General features: G+C 41.7%; 1 protein-coding gene across 4 annotated transcripts in view; it reads right to left on the reverse strand.

The window, feature by feature from the left end:
• The window catches only part of PTPN2 (protein tyrosine phosphatase non-receptor type 2), a 74,531-nt gene that overhangs the window by 10,815 nt on the left and 40,825 nt on the right, over positions 1–22,891 (reverse strand). For all 4 annotated transcript variants that reach the window (XM_061168895.1, XM_061168894.1, XM_061168896.1 and 1 more), the window contains exons 4-7: positions 16,987–17,085; positions 12,990–13,127; positions 6,072–6,281; positions 4,725–4,877 (exon numbers count right to left, since the gene is read on the reverse strand). In XM_061168895.1, the coding sequence (XP_061024878.1) occupies positions 4,725–4,877; positions 6,072–6,281; positions 12,990–13,127; positions 16,987–17,085 (600 nt within the window). The remainder of the gene's footprint in view (positions 1–4,724; positions 4,878–6,071; positions 6,282–12,989; positions 13,128–16,986; positions 17,086–22,891) is intronic.

A 22,891-nucleotide genomic window follows, 5' to 3' on the forward strand; every position in this document is an offset into this window, starting at 1 on the left:
GGTTTCTCTTGTTGCAGAGCACAGGCTCTAGGCACATGGGTTTCAGTAGTTGTGGCACGTGGGCTCAGTAGTTGTGACTCGTGGGCTCTAGAGCACAGGCTCAGTAGTTGTGGCGCACAGGCTTAGTTGCTCTGCGGCATGTGGGATCCTCCCGGACCAGGGCTTGAACCCGTGTCCCCTGCACTGGCAGGAGGATTCTGAACCACTGCGCCACCAGGGAAGTCCCAATAATAAAGCATTTAATATTGATGCACATCAGTATGTAGTTGAATACAATAATCTTAATAAAACGTAGTGACTTTAACCTCACCAAAATACTGGTCCTAGTAAGAAGATCTTCGCCAAAGTCAGATTGTGCTGTCTCCTAATCCAGAGGCATGTGCCTCTGGAAGAGTGACCAAGATGGCCCTTGAACGTGACCCAGTGTGCCCTGCTCATTGCCACTGTCCAGTTTAGCAGAGAACCAATGGTGAGACCTCCCAGCAGGTCCCTGCTGTGCCAGAGGCCTTCAAGTTGACTGTCCCCACCAGGTACACCAGCAGCCCAGGCAGCTGGCTGGACACTGGGTTGGGAAGACTCCTCAGCACACCTGGACTTCAGATCAGGCAGGATTTAGACCAAGATGAAGAGACATCCTATCTTCCTCCAATGAAACAGGACTGTCACCTGCCTTGGGACTTGTTGTGACTAATGAGATGACAGCTAACGAGTAGCAGAGTCGGGATTTGAACCCCTCACAAGGCTCTGCATCTCGGAAATAATCATCAGTGTCAGACACCAGATAGTTTAAGCATCCAACAAAAATGTTAACTGTCTCCAGAATGCATGCTGGTCAATTCTTCACTGAGATCTAGTTACAGCAACTTGGCCTTATACTTGGACAAAACTCAACAATGTCAATAAACAAGATGATGCCAAAAACCAAGTCTTACTGGACCACTTCCCAGAATATGCAACAAATCCAGAATCTGTCAACAAGAAGAGTCAGCAGGAGGGTGGGGGAGAAAGAGAGATTTAATGCTAGTGAATTTTAAAAAGAAAAAACAAAGGGCAATGTCATTTTGCCAGGTCTCTGGGCAGCAAACTCACTCAACTTTGCCTCCTCTGTGACACACCTGGCAAGCAGGCTCCAGGCTCACCTGCCTCGGCGGTGCTGCCGGTGCTGCTGACTGTGAGGCCAGGGACCCGGCACTGCCCTCGGCTCCCATTTGGAGCAGACGGGGCTGCTCACCTCTCCCGACCGCACACTCAGCTGAACTGCATTCGCGGAGCAATGCCCCCCACAACATCCGCAACCCCACCCCCATTTCTCACTGAAGAAAGCCCCTCGAAGGAGCTGTAAAGTGATGTATTTAAACTCGAAACCCACTGTAATTTGTTAAAAGTATGTATTTACTTATAACTTTATTAGTTGTGTATGCTATGTGATTATCATCACAAACACAGTTACTGGTTTCAGATACAGTCACTTTAGATGTGAATATTAACAGCTCTCCTTTGTCCTGGCAGGTTCTAAATCATTTTATATCCACATATGCCAGAAATCTTCACAGGAAAACTAACAAGAAACTGTAGCGGGGCTTCCCTGGTGGTGCAGTGGTTGAGAGTCTGCCTGCCAATGCAGGGGACACGGGTTCGAGCCCTGGTCTGGGAAGATCCCACATGCCGCGGAGCGGCTGGGCCCGTGAGCCACAACTACTGAGCCTGCGCGTCTGGAGCTTGTGCTCCGCAACAAGAGAGGCCGCGATAGTGAGAGGCCCGCGCACTGCGATGAGGAGTGGCCCCCACTCGCCGCAACTATAGAAAGCCCTCGCACAGAAACGAAGACCCACCACAGCCAAAAATAAATTAAAAAAAAAAAAAAAAAAGAAACTGTAGCCAATAATGAAAACACCACTCGTATCCCGTAAATCTAGATTAAGACTGAAGGTGAAGACAGAGGCCCCCTTTAGGAAAAAGAACCAGAGACGAAGCTTACACAGCATGGGTGCTTCTGGACAGATGGCATCCCTCACCCCACTGCCATCAACTCACACTCGAAAAGCTTCCTTCTTTCTTCTTACAAATATTAATTTTCCCCAAAAATCACAGGCGAAGGGGAGGAGGCAGATGTATGGAGAGAAAGGCAAGTCCATAAACTGCCTATCACATCCCTGTACGTCCTATGAGACACTTTTTGGGACATGGGACAGAGTCATGCAGTTTGGGGTATCCACATTAACAAAGTAACTCTAGATCTTTGTAACAATAAAGTTTTATGATTTAAGATTTCAGGGAAATTTATTTCTCTGAGATTTCTGGTCTAAGCTAAGGTTCTAGTATAGCACTGTCCAATGAAATGTAATGCGAGCCACATATATAACTTTAAAAATGTCTAATAGCCACGTTTTAAAAAAAGATGAATTTTGACAAGATGTTTTATTTAATTCAACATTTAAAAATATTGTCATTTGAACATATAATCAATATTTTTTAAATTACTGAGATAGTTTACACTTTTTCTCCCTATATTTGTACATCTTATACTTTAAGCAGAACTCGATTCAGACTGGTTACATCTCAACACTCAACAGAACACGTGGCTCCAGCATTAGACAGCGGGGTTCCAGAAGGAGAAAATATCTACATAAAATAAACAAGTCCATAGGCATAAATACGCAGTCCTGGAAGAATACACACAGGCCTCAATGGTTACATATTTGGGGGGTGAGTTAGCGAGGACTTCTACTTTGTAAATGATATACTTTCACATTCTCTGAATTCTTTTATACTCAATATGTACTAATCGATTATCTAAAATTTAAAAAATTTCACAGCACCATATAAATTATTAGAGCCTTGCTAAGATCATTTCTGTGGAAACTGAGCCCTCCGGAAGGGTAACAGGCTTTCTGCTCCTGAGCACCTGAAAAATAGAGACACTTCCAACATCCCATCTGGACGGAGGCAGAGGACGCCTGGGTCTGTCTGAATGAGGGATAAAGGTGCTGAGTCTGAGATCTGATGGCCACACCGCACCAGATAAACTGGGGTAGAAAAAGTTCTTCCGAGCCACAAACTGCACTGTCACGACAATAGGGACCACACAAAAGCCCGTCCATAAAACTCATCTCTGTGGGGAAAACGATCTGCACAGGAAGCACATATATATTCTAAAACTAAAGGAACGAAACTTGAAAAAAAATTAAGGTGGAGCAAGGGATAGTATCCAAAGGACAGCACATGTTCCATAGAGTTACTCAGTCTGTAAGAACAGCCAGGAAATTAGCAAGGAAGCAACAGAAGTGTGTGGGGAAAACCTCTGCATGTAAACTGGCAGACACAAGCCGAGATTAAAGAGAGACTTGTTCCTAATCCTGGACATCTGAGGTAACGTCGGAGGAGGGTCTTGTGCCTCATGGGCTTAATCTTCACATACCAAGCACTTTACAGACTGACGTTTCTCTTCATTAAAAATTATTCTTTAGGGGGCTTCCCTGGTGGCACAGTGGTTAAGAATCCACCTGCCAATGCAGGGGACACGGGTTCAAGCTCTGGTCCGGGAAGATCCCACATGCCACGGAGCAACTAAGCCCGTGAGCCGCAACTACTGAGCCTGCATACCACAACTACTGAAGCCCGCACGCCTAGAGCCCGTGCTCCGCAACAGAGAAGCCACCGCAATGAAAAGCCCATGCAACGCAACGAAGAGTAGCCCTGGCTCGCCGCAACTAGAGAAAGCCCATGCGCAGCAACGAAGACCCAACGCAGCCAAAAATAAATAATCTAATTAATTTTAAAAAAATTATTCTTTAATGCTAAAGATTTGGGGGGGAACCTTTTAAATAAAACTTAAAATTTTTATTGATAAATACAATAGATTGTCTTGAATAGTTAAAATAACACCAATGATCGGAACAAAAAAGTTAGCTGATAAATAAAATTGCTTAAGAATATTTAAATGTCTGTGTAATCCATACAACACTTAACTACTTATATCTCATTCCATTTTGACAGACGGTGTGATCTCAGTTATAAAGGAGGGCTTATTCAGAATATTCCTGCTTTGGCTAGTAATCACAGAAGCTGAAGAGCAAGCAAATGGTTCATGTAAGAGAAAAATAAAGAATTCCAACTGCTTATGTTCAATTCCATATGATCAGCTCAGACAAGAAACGGGTGTCTGTTGTTACTTCTGTTTCTATTTCACATGTTACGTTAGTACATAAACACAGATTTCTGATAATCAGTCTTTGAACTTAGCTTTTACAAATGTGGAAAAATACCTTCATAAGAATAAAGCCACCAACCAGAGAAAAATAACATTCTCCTGAAATTTCATTAAGTTTGCTGCAAGTACTCAAGTTGCTTGCTCATTGTTATAAAAGATGAAATATCTATGATATAAACTAAGTGTTCTTGTATAACTCCAGATCAGGTTTTTAATGGGGCAAAAGTAGCTAAATTTTCTGGTTATTTTAATGATGAAATGCTTAAACCCTCCTTTACAAGAAACCTTACTTTCTTTAATGAAATTGTGTCCCCACTCGGGCTTCTGAGTAACAGGCAGGATTTGACATGAGGCTGAGGTACACAGGAGGAGGAGGGCATACATTTTACAATCTTAGGGGCCAGCTGGATTCACCACATTAATGTAAACATGCTTTTTTGGAAGGAAGGGAGAAGACACGTGCGTAAACGGAGTGCAGCTATGTGATGCAAATCGTATTTGATACACAGTTTACCTGTATACTTGAATCTCCCTTTATAAACTTTGCTCCTTCTATTATAGTCATATATGAAAATCTGAGTTGATCTGGTGTCTGAATCAGCCCCATTCGGTATTTTCTCATATTCAGTAACAGTTGTTTAATATTAATATTGTCTCCTTTTTCCATCTGCAAGAAAGGTAAACATTATTCAAGCCTTTTGTTGTTAAGAGTCCAGGAAAGAGAAGCAGTACAGGAAAACCGCTAAGAGCAAGTCATCACAGGTTGCCCGTCTGCCCCGTCCAGGCAGCAGAGGGAGGACTCCTGGCCCTTCAGCTAACTCACAGCTGGCTCCAACCAACAGGAATCTCATACACTCTGGCTAGTGGTTGGTCGAAGGGAGGATTTATGGCCCATTCAGGCTTAATGTAAGGATAAATACATCGAGATTAGTGCCTTCCTTTTTTAAGAAGGTCTTGGCAGGAGTAAATCTTTTCGTTCGGCGCCCCTCTGCCTTCACGTCTGTGTACGGCAGCCACCTGAGGGTGCTGGAGCAGAAAGGCGGAAACAGCCAGACCCACAAGGACACCGCGGGGCCGCTGCACCAGCTGGGGCTGGATCCACGCACCCCCACCCCAACCAGAAAAGAGAACAGCTGCTGAAGTTACATTTGGCAGGGAACAGGCAAACACATGATCCAGTTTTAATATTTACCATTAACAGAACAGATGCTTAGAGTTCTTAAACACGTCAAAGTTAACATAACAAGCCGCTTTTGACTGAAGTATAGGATATTAGGCAGAGTGGTAACACAGTAGACGTGCTAAGATACCCTCCCCATCAACCTAAAGGGAGGAAAGGCACAGGCCGGTACCCAGGCTGGGGCTGGGAAGGCTGGTGGAGAAAGAACACAGCCCTGGGGCACAACAGGAACCTCAGGGAATGATATTAAAACCCACACTCACCGAGGTCTTAGAAAGTGTTCTAAATGCACTCATCCACTTAATTCTCATGACAGTCCTGGGAGGAGAATACTCTCACTCTCTGCAGTTTGTAAACAAGGAAACTAAGGCAAGAAGGAATTCAATATTATCTACCAACTGATGTTTGAAAAATAAGAAGGGTGGGGGAGAGGACCCATCATTTAGGTAACAAAAGCTACCAGGAAAAGTCTCCTTCAAGAGCTCTAGAATTATCTTGGACGCAGCCCCACCAGTCACAACAAGAGGCAGCTGAAAGGATGTGAATGAGAGTTTTTGGTTTTTCTAAAAGAAGGCAGAAGTTCAAGTTTGAAAAACACAGTTCTGGGATCCTGACATTCGAGCTTACTTCTGCCAGTGGAAACAATAAAAAGGTACAGAAGACTGAAATGAGGTCACTTACCAGAACAAGACAAGTGTCCACCAGAGAAAAGGTGCCTGACCGCCCGATGCCGGCACTACAGTGGATCACCGCAGGCCCGTGTTCAGGATTCAAGGAGCCAGACTCTCGCACTTTAAATAAGAAATTGAGAAATGAAGCTGGTGATTCAGGGACTCCGAAATCTGGCCAGGTAGTATAATGAAAGTGAGATATTGTTCTGGTTTCACCACTCTAAAAAGTGAAAATCAAGGGGGGAAATGTTAGTTCTGAGTTTTTTCTTTTAAAAGTCTACTGCAGAAAGATGTGTTTTGTGTAATGTACCATGATCTTTCATTGGTTTTTGATAATCACATACACAAGTGTGGGAAGATTTTCTTTAGGAGAATTTGGAATATATTAATAATAACTAACACTCCTGTAACACTTATTATTTTGTAGGCATGTTCTAAGCTTTTTATGTATTAACTCAACCCATATGACAATCCTACTAAAACACATTTTCCAGATGAGAAAACTGAGGCGAAGGGTTAAGTAATGCACCCAAGGTCACACATTAGAAAATGGCAGAGGCAGGATTAGAGCAGCACTTGGGTTCCCAACCACTGACCTGCACCATACATGCTGCCAGGATTCTCTTTAATTCATACATCATGATGAGTGGATTCTATTCTATTTTTTAAAATTTCTACCAGTTTAATTTTACATTCTTTAATGGTTTCCTTTTTAAGAATTTCAAAGTTTTAAAAAATATAATGCTCCCCATTATATGAGTTATCTTTTAGATTCTGCTATACAGGCACAGAGGAACAACTCAAGAATTAATTTAAAGAAACAATCTTTACATTTTTAACTGAAACTGCTCTCCTAATTGCTGCTTTTCCCCATGGTAACAATTTCCAATCATAGAACTGTTGACATGCCTTTGCTGATGTGCTAACTTGGTTTACCAACATGCTAAGTGTTTCCTGTCTCGTAAAGCCTGCCTGGCACTCACCACCACTTCCTGGATATTCTCGACGACCTTTATTTCTGACTAACTCATTATGAAAACGTTCCTTGGCTTTTGCCAAAGGCCCTCTGCCCCCAGGAGCACTTCTCTGCCTTCTGCTCTTCATTCACAGAGGGAGCAGCGACCCGCTAACACATCTTTGCACAGTGTTTCAGCTTTAATTACAGGACTATTTTGGAAGAAGGAGCCACAGAAGCAGCATAAAAAACCCTGATTTTTTTAATGGTTACTTTTACAGCATCTACCTTTCAATACAAATTTACAAAATTAAACTTAGCTTTTTTTAAAAAATAATATTTACCTTTTTTCAGTATAAATTAAGACTCCTAAGTCCCAGACTCAGTTATATGAGGTACAGCACTGATAAAATACAGTGCAGAAGTTAAAAAAAATTTTTAATTATACGCGTTTAGTGACTAATTTTTCTTGACATCCAGCTTTCATAATTCCAAATACACTGTGATCCATAGGTTCTCAGTACACTGAAGGTACTAGAAGATTTCCTATTACTAATTAAAATGCTCATTGTGATTATTAAAACTCAAAACATTTCCTTTTAAATTCCAAATTAATTATGCTAAGTGAAAGCAACAGACTCTAAAGGCTGTATACTATACGATTCCATTTACATGACAGCATGGAAAAGACAAAATTATAGGAATTGAAACCAGCCCAGTGGTAGCCATGAGCTGGGAGTGGGGCCGGGCTGACTGTACACAGGCAGCATGAGGGACGCGCGCACGCGCGTGCGTGCGTGTGTGTATCTAGGGGATGGTGATAGAACTGTTCTTTATCTTGACTGGGCAGGTGGTGACACGAATGCACTGTCAAAACTCAGACCTGTATATCAAAAAGATTGTATCTTACTGTATATAAAAACAGTGTTTAAAACATTCCAAATTAAGGAGGCTAAACTGTAGCTTCCTTCTAGAAAACCGTAAATGGCAGCCATCTGATACCCACACAGGACTGGGGTCCGAAGTCCTTTCCTCCATCAGCCCAGGCACACGGTTAACTCAACCGCATCTTCCTTTAAATGGGGCCTCAGATTCCAGTGGGTGTCTTTAACCCTCTCCCCCGACAGGCGCCCTGCTGCAGTCCTCAGCCACCACACTGTGCTGACCATGCACAGAGGCCCAGCCCTGGTCCACATGGGCCTCAGCCAGGTCCAGGTGGACCTGCTGGAGGTCCTAGGCCTAGGACGGGTGGCGCCAGGGCCCTGCTCCCAGGGGAGTGCTCCCTAGGGTGTGGCCTATATGGTGTAGGTTCAACTATGCATCACCTCCTGGCCCAAAACCTACAGTTACCCCACAATCCTGGGCAACTACTTGCTTTTTCTTTGCTTGTATGATTTTGGCTCAAGACTAGTGGCCTCTTTATTTCTTTCAAATTCAGGTCACACTGTCTGGGATGCTCAAAGCCAGTTCCCAGAAATGCTCACCAGTGTATAATACAGTCTTTCTCACTAATAGATTTTTGAAAATCCATCTTTTTCTTCCCAGACTAAAGAACTTCTCAGAGGTTAATTTTGTATTAATTCATGCCTACTGAAACAAGATTCAAAAAACTTAGCTCACAAAAATCACATAATTCCCAAAGGACCACAGAAGTAATAAGATCCATATGTTTACTACTCTGGTATAAAAAAAAGTTTATATGAACGATTGGATACCTTTCCTTCTTTTTCATGCCGGAAAAAAAAGAGAAGAGGGGAAAGGGTTCCAAAGCATACAGAGCTAAAACAAAATTCATCTTTATTCTGAACAGTCTCTACATTTAGACTCTACAGTTTCTGACAAACTCCTAGTTTCAAACAGCGGACTCACCCTTCCCTCCTGCTCGGTCACCAAGCCCCTCAGTCCTGCTGTGATGCCCAGTCGGCTCCGTCCCTTCTCACCGTCACCCCTCACACCCCACTCCAGCCGGTCTGCACACACCTGCCCAGTTTTCTCCATAAAGCACTACATCATGGACACCACCCTCTGCACAAAGATGTCAGCAGTTCACCGTTCTTCTTAGGGCAAAATCTCATTTACATTTTTTGAAGAATTTTAAATGTAACGTCTTTGAAGCAGATGACAAGCTCATGGTTCATGGAGGCTAGGAAGCTAAACTATGAGCTGAGTAGGTACAAGAGCTGAGAGCCTGGGGGCAATTTAATTGTGCGCTGTCTAGAGCCATTCAAAGGCAAGTTAACTATAATTGTTATCAATATGAGTAAGACTATAAATGTTCTAATTATTACTTAAAAATCTATACAGCTCTACAGCCCCAGGCCCAATTTTCACACTTTAGGCACAGAAAGAAGGTAGCAAGATTGTTTCCAAGAATTTCACAAGCCCCAGTTCCGTCACCTGTAAATAGGGTTTAAGAAAGTACTGATCTCACAAGGCTGCTGTGAAGGGTAAACAAGGCAACACCTGCACGTGGTGGCATGTGAAGAGACGCGGTGATCTCTGACAAAATGACACACTCGCTGCTGCCTTTACCGCGGCCCCTGATCCGCTCCCATCAACTGTAACCTCTCCACGTTTCCAACCTCCTCACCTGTGTTTCCGCTCCACCTGGAGAGAAGCAAGCTTGTCAACCCTGCCTCCCTCGAGGTCACTGCCCTAGTTCAGTCCCTCACCAGCTCCTGCAGGATCCCGCACTGGCCGTGTTAAATATGTGGTCACCATAACTCACTCTGGAAGATGACCGGAACCCCCAGGTGGGGAGGGGAGGAGAGCACCAGGGCAGGGGGCAAGGGGCCGGGTTCTAAGCAGGGGGCAGGGCAACACACGAGGCATGGTCAGGAGAGGTAAGGCAGGGGCCGGCCGGGGACTCCTGCACCGGCCACGGAAGGGCTTCCCAGACCCCGGTGGAAGAACCAAGCCGTGTTTCAGGACAAGCACTCAGGTGTGGGGTGGTGAACAGGGTACTCGGTGCAACCGCAGAGGGGGTACAAGGGCAACAGGTAAGGACCCGGCCCATGGGGAGGTGAAAACCTTGTTATGGTGTCAAAATGTACACATGCGCAAGTGCTGCACAAGCTGGGAAATGGTAAAATTTAAATTATGAAGAGAAGCGTAAGAAGATCCTAGCTGTTAGGAGTGAATGCATCACAGGTACATTAAGTGACCGAAGTGAGAAATGGGCACAAGCTGGACAGAAGAGTGCACAGGACATAAACAGACAGGAGAGGAGGACGCCCGGGTGGCATCTAACCCTTCTCTGGGCAAATCTACAGGGGCAGAGAAACAGAACTCAGCATGACAACAGCCTTCCTGGAACTTGATACACATAAAGCTGGCTGAGGACACTACGGAAAATGGTGAAGGCCAACTAAACAGAAAAGCCCGAAAGACAAGTTCTCCAGATGACCTGGGATTTTAAAAGCCCCTCAAAACTATCTTCATAGCTTAAGCCACAAGTCCCCTTTTAAAAGCAGACATGGAATCTCTTCACGTGGGGGCAAAAGTTCAAACTCTGAGCTCTCATCACGATGCTGGAAAGGGCTGCTGGTGCTTTACTGCCCACCAGACGTGAGGTCTCTATGGAGCAGGGCCTGACAGGAGGCAGCTCTGGCCCCCGATCTGTTAGGAGGCACAGCCAGACTCCTTTAGAAGCAACCTGGTCCTCTGAACCTCAGGAACCTCCACTCAGACCCGCAGGTGAGGCTGGCTGTCCCTCCCCTACTTCATCATCACCTCCTCTCCTGCAGCGTGTCCTTCTCCGCTGCCCTGGCTCCTGCAGCCCTTCCCAACTCCAAGGGAGCCGCTGACAACAGGTGACCCCACACTGAGTCTGAGGCACTGTCACAGCATTAATTCACTCGATCATTGTAACAACCCTACGAGCTGGTGCGTCATCATCCTCGTTTTGTGGATGAGAAAGCGGAGGCACAGAGGTTAAATAATGGGACCAGTCACACAGCCAGGAGTGGTAGAGCTGGGATTTAAACTCAGGCCACATGGCTCCTGAGTCTAAATACTTAACCAAATGCAATTCTGTCTCTCCTACTGAAACACTACTTTATTCTTCTAGCACTCCTAGCTCTTACTAAAGATTGTAAAATAGAACATAAACTGTTGCTATTTAATTATGGTGTACTCTGAACCCAGGGCAGTAAGAAATCACACAGTTGCCGGCAATTAAAACATAGTGGTTGGCCTGCTCCCAGGGCGGCCTCAACTTCAGAAACTTTAGAACCAAGGATCTTCCTTTACAACAATCAGCATCTTTTTCAAAAGACTTGGTCCCATCTCATTAGAAGTTAGGAGATCTGGATTTGAGTTCTGGTCTGTCACTTATTAACTGAGTAATCTACTTATGGAAAAAAATCCATTAACCTCATGGATTTTCAGGTTATTTTTTTTTAAGTATGAAAAACAGGGATATTAAGAATATTTACTCTGTCCATATTTTAGGAAGACTGTAGGACAAATGATACATATGTGAAAATACTTTGCAAAGTGATAAAGAAAATACAAAAGTTATTCTATCTTATTATTATTTGAGGTGTAATCAATGCTCAGGACACAGAAAAACACCTATGCCCACCTCCTTCTAAATAAATTTTAATGCCACAAGCAGACGAGGTACCTGGGATAAGTAAACACCAAGAGAAGATGATTCCAAGACCCATGAGAACTTTATGGAAACACAGGTCTGTTTCTGGGAATGAGCACTGGACAACCCAGGACCAAGTAGTAGCTGATGTATTTCAATGCAGCTTAAGATACATGCAAATGTATGTATGTTTGTATGTATGTTTGGAATCACTGGTGCAAAACAAATACAGTGAGGAGATTCATAAAGAAGCCTCCTCCCTGGATGACCTAAGAGATCCCATAATAAGCTCAGCTATGAAAGTCATGGAAGCTGGACCTGGCCCGAAGCACTCGGCACACATCTGTACTTATAGTATGTAATAAAAAACAGAGAGGTGTTTCAGGAGATCAACCATAAAAGGTACTTCTGCATATCTAAAAAGTGTATATATCTCCCTTCGCCACAAAGCTTTTTTTTTTTTGGTTAATGATCACACGTTAATCACTCAATTCACTTAATAGTTAACTAAAACAGTATCTCGCTTAGGCTAGACACATTCCCGAAGCCATTTTTGGGCAAACATTTTCCTATTTTCTAGTTTTTCTAGTTTCTGAGAGCAACTCAGAATCACTCTTATTTCATATTTTCTAGTTATTCTAATTACGAATCAAAGAAGGCAAAGAGGTAAGTGGGAAGAGGGGAGAAGTAACTCAATCTTCAGCCTGACAACAGCAGGCTCACAACCCACCCTGTACCTGTATCTCAACCAAGTACCAGGAACAAGTCTTATATTTCTGGAAAAAAATCCAAGTAAATGTTCTTGAGACCATATGGTAAATTTACTTCACCATTTTCACCAGTTCAATAAAGACAAATTTCCGTGTGACTAATCCCTTGAATTAACAACACTGTCAACAGTAGTAAGTATCAGAGCTGGCGTTTACAGGGCACCTGGTCTGTGTTAGTGTCTCTGCACACACACCCTCACCTGACCCCACAATGGCCCTGAGAGGGAGGCACCACCATCTCCATCCCACAGATGAGGACAGACTTCAGGAGGTCTGGGACCAGGTACACTAAGTAGCAGAGCTGGATGTGAATCCAGGTTGGCCTGATTCTAAAGCCCTCTCTCTTAATCCCTGACTAATTTTAGTAAGTTATTCTGAATCCTCAAATATTTACCTGAACTTTAAAATTCTTAGTTTCTAGGGTTTCTTGAGAGTCCTCAGAGAGCTACCACATATAGGAACAAAATCTATAAGGAAAAGGTTATGGCTGTACACTATTATAGGTATTATTGAAATGAATGGGCTGCCCCAAACTTCATATCTAAGAACAAAGAATAATCCTTAAAATCATCATATAAAGCCCCATCGTTTGGGCATGAAAAGTCTTACATTGGTGTTTCCTAACTGCAGCAGATGGACCGTATAATAGGACTTCACGTCTTCCGACAGGAACTTCACACTGAAGCCTGTTTCCTTAAACAGCATCTCTCGGTCATCCTTTGTCGGCCAGTACTGTGCACATTTAACCTAAATTTAAGAATATGCATATGACTTTTTTTAGTTTATAGACATAATGAAACCATAAAAAGCTGGAAAGGAAAACAAACCACACACACGCTATATATTTTTCAAGTACCCAAATCTAAGAACAGTCGCACCACGTTTGATGTTTAATGTATTTTAATAAGATTGACATCTTACAAAAGCAGGTTTGTAAAATGTTCCTCTAACTTATACACTAAAAAAAAACCATAAACAGATATCATGTTCATAAAATGAAAATCAATTTGTCATTTCTAAAGCAGGGTAACGTATATTTTAACATCATACTGGCATTCACACTATGTTTCTATAAATATCAAACTCTTACAAGAATCTTATCTTCAAACAGTATTGAAAAGGCTTTATTTTACAAGTATTTTCCATAAATACCCGTTAATCTGCTACTAAATACTACTACATATCTAGAAATAACATTGCATACCTACTTACTAAAATTAAGTCGGGGAAAGAATTAGAAGATAAGCTCCCTTTACCTAGAGTTGTTACATTTTGGCAGAACTATTGACATGGAATTTGTATTTGTGACAATAAAAACATCTTCCCAAAAGCCAAATTATGAGGCCAGCAGGTTGAGGTAAGGTGAGCTAGAGTCATTTCATTAGGAAAAAACACCAGAAAAACATCCTTGTAAAATATGGCCTTTTCTCCTTTTCCAAATCACAAATAGCTACAAATAACAAACAATAAAAATGCTCCCAAAACAAATGAATACTATGAGCTGACACTTCAAAAGGTCAGCTAAAAGACATTTAAAAAATGACACAAGACGTGAAAGAGCATAAAATAGAATTCGAACAACTCAGAAATGAGGTGACAGAAAAGAAAAAAGAATCAGAAATAATAGAACACATTTCATCAACAAAGACTAATTAATTAAACTAGGGAAAAGAGATGTGACTAAACACAACAGATGATGGCTTAAGAGAAAAAGAAGGACATTTTTAAAATAAAAAAGAAATGAAGAGAGAGACAAATAGGATTAGAGAAAATGCGACAAACATAAAAAATAAGCAAAGAAAATCTAACACATGTATAATAGGAGGACCCAAGAAAAGAACACCAAAGCAAGCAAGGGAACAGAATAAATGTCAACAAGTATATTTCAATAAATTTTTCTTTAAAGAAAGAAAAAATGTCTGAAATCACATATTGAAAAAGCACTCTATGCCCCTGGACAAACTGACCCAGAATGACCAACACAGAAATATTTTGGTAAAATTATTGGGGTTTGAAGGAAAAAAATCCTTTGGGTAACCTAGGTAAAAAGAATAAGTGACTTATAAAGGAAATAAAGATGTCCATTTGACTTTGACAGTAATTTGTAATGCCAGAAGAAAATGGAGTAATACATTTAAGTTGTTCAAAGAAAAGCAAATATGAGCCAAAGATTTTATACTCTGCCAAACTGACTGTTAAGCACTGAGCCAGCAGATGAACTGTCACTGGCACGTAAGACATCAGGAACTATGGTGCCCATGAGTCCTTCCTCAGGATCCTCTGGAGTATGAGCTACAGACAGAATGACTGGAGAGACACCTCAACATATACAGACCTACACAAAAGGGGCATAAGGGACAGAGTATAATGTGCTATAAACTCTGACAATGTACATAAAGTACAACTTAAAAAAAAACAGAGAATGGGAAAAACAAAACATTTTAAACTTTTTTTCAGTAGTTATTTTGGTGATGGAGTTGATTTTGTTATTATGAGTATTTTCTGTGTGCAATATCAGACAAAGTAAAAGAGTCACTATAAGATATTTGACATCACTAGTGTCTTTGAGAACCAGAATTCACGGTATGGAAAACGCTGTAACAGATAAAGGATAGAAAGGGTTGAGCCAACCCCTATAGGCCTAAATTTGAATCAGAAATATCAGTATGAACACTAGCGCTGTGTTATCTTAACAAACATATTTTTCCTTAGCTCTGTTCACTGAAAAGACCAACCCAGTGGCAACAAACATCCCTATTTTTGTTGTGACCCTGAAATACCACTGCCCACTGAAAGAAATTAAGGCCCCTTATAGAAATGGCTGATTCTTACACAAGAGTTTAAGATGAGCCTGCAATATGGAGTCATTCTAGACAGCAAGTAGCTATGAAGACTCTTGGGTCTGTGTAAAAGAACTCAGGGCCCAACTTGAAGAGCTTCCTGCTGGCCAGTGAAGGGACAATCTGACTACAAATAAGGAAAATAACTGCCATGGAGTGAAACGAATCAAGGATGTTTGAATCCATGACTTCACAGTACCTGATGCCCTCCTGCCCTGCCCCCACACCAAGAAAACCTAAGTGGTCACATGTTGAGGACACTAGGGAATCAACTTCGTTTGAAAACTGCTTTTCCTGTTTAAAAGTGGCCAAGTAACAACAGTGGGAGGTTTTTTTTTTTTTTAAATAGAAGTATTCCAACAAGAGCTCAAGAAGAAATGATAAAACTGGAATATCACTATTTTATATCCCCTAATTAATTAAGGAGCTAAACACCGACCAGCAACAGCTGCCACCATCATTACGCTGACAAACATTATGCCCCCACCCACAAGGTGACCTTCCCCCAGACAATGAAACCTGACTCTAGATCCAACCACCGTAAACATGATTTCTGATTTCTGGTGGCAGTCTTATCTTTTTATTATACTAATTATACTGCAGAATGAGGGATGAAACTTATAATCCTCTAGTTGGCAACGCTGCTCAAAATGTCCCAACTGATAGAGCCCCCATCACTTGAAGCACGAAAACCACTGTAAACGACTACGCTGACATTGCTGGACACTCTGGTATGTTAACGCCACTTCAGATCTGAAACAGACGAGAAAAACCTTCACTACCATTGAAAACTGGCAACTATTCATTTAGAAAAAAGGAAGAGGGATTTCCCTGGTGGTGCAGTGGATAGGTATCCCCCTGCCAATGCAGGGGACATTGCAGTTCCAATGCAGGGGAACTTCCCGGGTTCGATCCCTGGTCCAGGAAGATCCCGCATGCTGCGGAGTAACTAGGCCCATGCGCCACAACTACTGAGCCTGCGTTCTAGAGCCCACGTACCACAACTACTGAGCCCATGTGCCACAACTACTGAGGCCGCAGGGCTAGAGCCCATGCTCCGCAACAAGAGAAGCCCCCACTCGACTAGAGAAAGCCCGTGCGCAGCAACGAAGACCCAACGCAGCCAAAAATAAATAAAATTAAATCTTTAAAAAAAAAAAAAGGAAGAATCAGGAACCTGAAGAAGCAGAGCAGTCTAAGACCTCAGGGCTGAAAGAGACCTGACAGACAATACTTTCCAATTTGCATGTTTGACAGAAGAGGACCCTAAAGCCACAGAAGCTGAAAGACTTACTCAACGTCACACCACTAATTAGCACTGGGTTTAGACTACACTTCAAATGTCAATAAATTTATACATTTCCATACTTACTGCCTTGTGACCGAAGAGCCAATGGTAATTTATAAAGGTTTTAGAAACCTGTCACTTTAATCTTTTATAAAATTTCCAGGATTTTGATAATAATAAATTGTAAAGATTGTGATAAAGCCTAGGGATTCCAAAGATCTAAATACCACTACTAGCCAATACTGGCTCCATTATACTTATATTTTGGAGGGTAGTGGTCCGCAATTGTTATTTAAATATTTAAGGTAAAAAAGGAAAAGGACACATTAGCTCTTCTGGTCAGAATCACCCTGACCACTAGCCTTTAGCAATTAAAGGCCAAAACTAATGAATGAATATCCCAAAAGAAATAAGAAAATATTTATAAGTTAACAATCACAGGCAGTACACTAAGTTGTAAATATCAAGTATTACTCACCGATTCTTTCTCCACAATTCGGTTTAGCATGACAACTGCTTTGGTCTTTTGCTGCCAAACCATGAGCCAGAAATGACAACCTGTATTAGGAAGTGGACCCTGTAAGAACAGAGAAGGAAAAGTAGGTAAGAGAAAGGGGACGGAGTAAGGCTCCGAGGAAACTCCTTCAGGGAAGCTTCTCGTCTGAGAACAGTGTATCGGATCATAAAGAGTAAATCGAGACTTTAAATCCACTTGAACTAAAAATAGGTCTGTGCTAGTTAGGATTACTGATTATCAACGATCAAAACTGACTTTTATTTACTTAGGCAGAAATGAAAAATTTTCAGGCTCTCAGGTGACTTTCAGAGTTGAGGGCTGGAGAACCAGGCTTGGGTAGGAACAAACGTCAAGACAAGATTTTGTCCAAAGAGGAGTGGGCTTGGGACAGTACTCCCAACCTGTCACTAACATCACCTGCTTTGCTGGTACTGCCATCCTAAGGTGGCTGTAGTACTCACGCACAACCTGTAAGCAAATCAGGGTCAAAATCACAGGCGCCAAGATCTACGGGTTGTGTTCTAGCTGCAAAGGAGGCAGGCAAAGGCAATTTCTGTCCCCTCCGGTCTCTGCCACAGAAAGAGAGGCCCTGCCTTCCATGATGAGGGCAGCCCTGCAAAGGAGGAAGTCTGTGCCAGTACTGGCCTGCAACCAACCCAAGTTAGCTACAAAGAGAATTCCAGAAAAAGTGGAAATTTCAAAGCACCTGAACCACTATGAAACTGTTAATCTACAAAACCAGAGAATGTGTAACCTCAAGAGCGGAGTTAAAAGGGGTAACGGTGCATATCACAATACTGCCATGGGGAAAAAAAAATCAAATCATATTATGAATTTCCAATTACCTTCACATTTTGACTAATGGGTAGCACAGGGAAGAATAAAGGGCAAACAAGAGATGAGAAGGCCATGCCCAAACTTTAACTATTTTAAGTGAGTAAAGATTAACATGAATGAGGTTTGACTGTACCTCCAGTAACTCAACAAGCATTCACCTCGCAGGACACTGGGAGGCCAGGTCTGACTAGAGCTTCAGCTCCACATGGAAAACAAGGCAGTTCAAGTGGTGCTACACTGAAAGCAGCTTTAGGGCAGCTGTATCCCTGGTATGTAGTGGGTGTTGGGTAAATATTATTTGAACTAATAAACTCTAAGCTCTAAGTTATACAAATGCTAGAAAGGGATTGGGAATCCTGAGGAGCTGCACCCTCAGGTTTGAGGCACTGTTCCCCTCCTTCGGTGCATGTTATCCAACGCTTGAGTTACTTCCAAAACCAAACAATGTGAAGGTAAAAACAGCAATGAGAAGATCCCCAGTAAAATGAATGCCGTTTCTTTCATCTAAAAAAATGGACAGATCAGTTCACCAATGAAGTCGCCCCTTAGCGTGTTCACGCACACGCGCGTGTACACACACACACACGCACATTCTGTTAGTGGTTCTGAAATGGGAGAGGGTTTCTCAGCCCTTCCACTTACCAGCAATACTACCTATTTTTCTTGTGCAAAATGGAGATCTATACCAAGGGACTGATACATACGTTTTTAATTTTCATAAAATTTAGAGGGAAAAGATGACAAAGATAATAAGCAACAAAGGACAATGAGAACAACTGCAGTTTTAATAAACACTTAGCATCTCTGGTTTTCTCTACCCTTTGAAATATTTTCTGTGCGTGTTCTCTGTTCCAACGTACTAGGTACAAAGGCAAAAGCAGTCTCAGATGTCAAAGAGCTTACGACAGAGGCAAGGAATGGAAACACATCAAGCACCACAAGAGTAAGGGGTAAACCATCAGGTCTGCAAGAGCAGGAAGGATACTGGCGCAGAGCCTTAAAAATGAGGAGGGCACTGACATGGGGGAAGGAAGGGTAGGGAATCAGGATCCCTTCCCAGCATAAGGCAAGGCACGTGCAAGTTTAGGGGACATCTAGGAAAAGACAGCTAGATTGCTGAGGGCAACGTGGAGGTACGCAGTAGGAAACTGCACCTGCAGAGTGGGAGGGTCTCGAATGCAAGAAACAGTCACTGAACTCTTCTTTAAGGAGTAAAGGGATATGACCAGATTCGTATGTCACAAAAAATAATTCTGGTGGAATTGTTATAGATGGATTAGGAAGGACGGACTGGTGGCAAGGAAATTAGTTAAGAAGCTACCACTTTGGTGCAGATAAAATTCAAGAGAGCTCTGAAGAAGGGCAGGGCAGCAGAACAAAGGAAAGTATTAGACACATGAGGAGGATAGCTTTAACCCAGATGAGAAAAATAGGAAGGGGGCTGGCATGGTTTAAAAAAAAAGAAAAAAAAGAAAGAGTTCGACATAGAAAATGCAGAATTTGTGACATCAATTGGTCACGTGGGTAAAAACACCCATATGGACTCTGAAAAATATAAGGCAGGGGTGGAGGCAGGGGTGGGACTCAGGAAATAAGAAAAAGCTGAAGACGGGCTTCTGAGTCCCATTTAGAATGAGGGGGGAGGGACTCTGTCAGGACACAAAGAAACTGTCCAACATGGACAGGAGGTTTAAATGAGATCACTAGGGTATGAGTCAGGCATTTTCTTTTTCGTGATGAGATTTATAATGTTTTATAAAAGGGTTATTACTATCATTACTCTACTAATAAAAAGCAGTAACAAATGCCACAATAAATACTCCATGGAGTACTTACCATAGTACCAGGCACTATATGAGTTTTTATCCGCATTGTTCTATAGATAATAGAGATATATATCGATAATATAGGTACACACTTGACTCTTGAACAACACAGGTTTGAACTGCGGGAGTCCACATATAGGCAGATTTTTTTCAATAAATACACAGCTGGCCCTCTTATCCATGGGTTCTGCATCCGCAGAATCAACCAACCTCAGATGGCAAACTTAATACATGATCCGTGATTGGTATGTGGAATCCCAAGGACAGAGAAGGACAACTATGCACTTGAGAACCCGTGGGTTTTGGCATCTGCAGAAGATCCTGGAAGCAAACCCCCACAGATTCCAAGGGACGACAGTACAGGCTTGGGGAATAAGTAATGTGTCCAAGGTCACAGAGTAGTTTCAAGGCAGCAGATCTGAATAATTAAGAGCAGAACCATGCAGTCTATGGAGACCGTGTAGCTTCACATCCTGGCCTCATCCCACTTGTTGTATGACCTTGGTAAAGTTATTTGAAGTTCCTTTGTCTCTTTAGGTGATTCCTCGTGTTAACATAAGGATAACAATAGTATTTACCACAGAGGGTTATCCTGAGGTTTAGATTATACAAAACATAAAATATAGAACAGTGTTAAAAACTGCTAGCTGTTACTATTTACAACAGCCAAGACATGGAAGACATCTAAGTGTCCATCTACAGATGAACGGATAAAGAAGATGTGGTACATATATACAATGGAATACTGCTCAGCCATAGAAAATAATGAAATAATGCCATTTGCAGCAACATGGATGGACCTAGAGATTATCATTCTAAGTAATTCAGACAAAGACAAATACTATATGATATCACTTACATGTGGAATCTAAAATATGATACAAAAGAAATTATTTACAAAACAGAAACAGACTCACAGACAGAAAACATACTTATGGTTACCAAAGGGGAAAGGGGAGAAGGGATAAATTAGGAGTTTGGGATTCACAAATACACACTACCATCTATAAAATAACAGGATTTACTGTGTAGCTCAGGGAACTATATTCAGTAACTTGTAATAACCTACAACAGCAAAGAATATGAAAAAGAATAGATATAGATGTATGTGTGTGTATATAACTGAATCACTTTTTGTACACCTGAAACTAACACAGAACGGTAAATCAACTATAGTTCAATAAAATAATAAATAAAAGACTGCTAGCTCGGGAACTTCCCTGGTGGCACAGTAATTAAGAATCCGCCTGCCAATGCAGGGAACACGGGTTCAAGCCCTGGTCCGGGAAGATCCCACATGCCGTGAAGCAACTAAGCTCATGCACCACAACTACTGAGCCCACGTGCCAAAACTACTGAAGCCCGCGCGCCTAGAGCCCATGCTCAGCAACAAGAGAAACCACCACAATGAGAAGCCTGCGCACTGCAACAAAGAGTAGCCCCCGCTCCCTGCAACTAGAGAAAGCCCACGAACACCAACAAAGACCCAACGCAGCCAAAAATAAATATATATATATTAATTAATTAATTAAAAAAAGATTGCTAGCTGCTAGCTGTTAATTTTACTTCCCACTAGGATGTGAAGTTCATAATGGCAGTTTTATGAATGGCTGTTTTATTCAAACAATGCTGCCACAAAGTAGGTGCTCAAAGCTTTGCTGGATGAATGAACATCCAATGAAGCAGCCAGACTGGGATTCAAATACAGATACCATGAGTCCAGAGTCTACCCTCTTTCTTAAGATACAAAGGTTCAAAATGTGGTCCCAGGGAGTTGAAGTGATGAGTGTAGACTGGACGGGGGAAAAAACCTAAGTCAGAATCTTGAGAAACAACTACATTTTTAGACACTAAAAATGAGAAAGAGGAATGGATAAAAAAGACTGAAAAAAAGAGAGAAAGAAAGGGTGTGATAAGGAATCTAGGGTAATTACTCTTCTCTGTTTTTTATCATTATGGTTTTTTCAAATAAAAACCATAAAAAGTAAAGTAAATTTTTTTAACTCTAAAAATGAGTTTATTAAAAACATGAATACGCATAAGAAAAACTTCAAATATTACAGAAAATGGCAAATTGAAGTCTCTCTTTTTTCCTAATTCCCAGAAATAATCAGTAAGAATAGCAAGTGTATAATTTGTTTAGCCAGCCCCTTGCAGACTGTTTCATTTCTACTATTTCTGGCCCTATGCTATTAAAATGAAGTTGTAACAAACACCCTCACATGTATCTTTATGTCTTTACATATTAGACCCCTGAGTATTATAAACTTTTAAATCTCTGCTGATCTGACAGGAGAAAAGTGGTAACTGATTGCTGGTTTAAATTTATATTCCCTAATTACTAGAAAAGTTGAGCATCTCTTCATATCTATATTGTCTATCTTTATTTCTTTTCTTTGAACTGTGAATTTATGTTCTTTGCCAGTTTTTTTCATGGATTGTTTCTCTTTTTCTTTTTGATTTACAGGAGCTGCTTTACTTCAAGTAAAAAAGAGTAATTAATTCTTGTTTCCTGTGAATTAGAGATAGTCTAACAGTTCATAGTTACATTAATTTGAATATCTTCTTACCATTTTCAACGGTTTTCACTTTCAGTAACAGGTTATTCTGATCTGAAATGGGTTCTTTAAAAATCTCAAACATTATAAATATACAGCTTATCTTTTTAAAAATTTAAGTACAGTTGATTTACAATACTGTGTTAGTTACAGGTGTACAGCAAAGTGATTCAGTTACATACATATATTTTTTCAGATTACGCTCCATTATAGGTGATTGCAAGATACTGAATAATACAGCTTATCTTTTGAATATTTAAAAATCATTAACTGAGGGAAATGAGAGCACTGTTAATTAAATCTATTATTTGATAAACAAAGGGTAGCTGGTGTGGATAAACCAAAATCATTTCTGCTATCTCAGAGTGGAAGAAAAGTGCTGCTGGAACATGGGTGTGGCCGGTGTGCTGAGAAGCGATTGGGCAGGAGGCCAAAGGGGCAGCAGGCTCTTGCGCCTCCCTGTTGGTTGTCTGGGCACCTGGCTCACACCCTCACCTGCCCTGACATCCAAGGCCTGTCCACACTCTGAAAATACACGCCAGAGTGGGGCAGAAAAGAGCTTTCAAAGGGCCTCTCGTTCTGATTCAAGTGATGTAAAGAGAAGCAGAAGGTAACAAAGCATCAACAAACCAAGGCTTTGTACCA

This window comes from Eubalaena glacialis, chromosome 15, assembly GCF_028564815.1.
Source record: "Eubalaena glacialis isolate mEubGla1 chromosome 15, mEubGla1.1.hap2.+ XY, whole genome shotgun sequence".
Lineage (NCBI taxonomy): Eukaryota > Metazoa > Chordata > Mammalia > Artiodactyla > Balaenidae > Eubalaena > Eubalaena glacialis.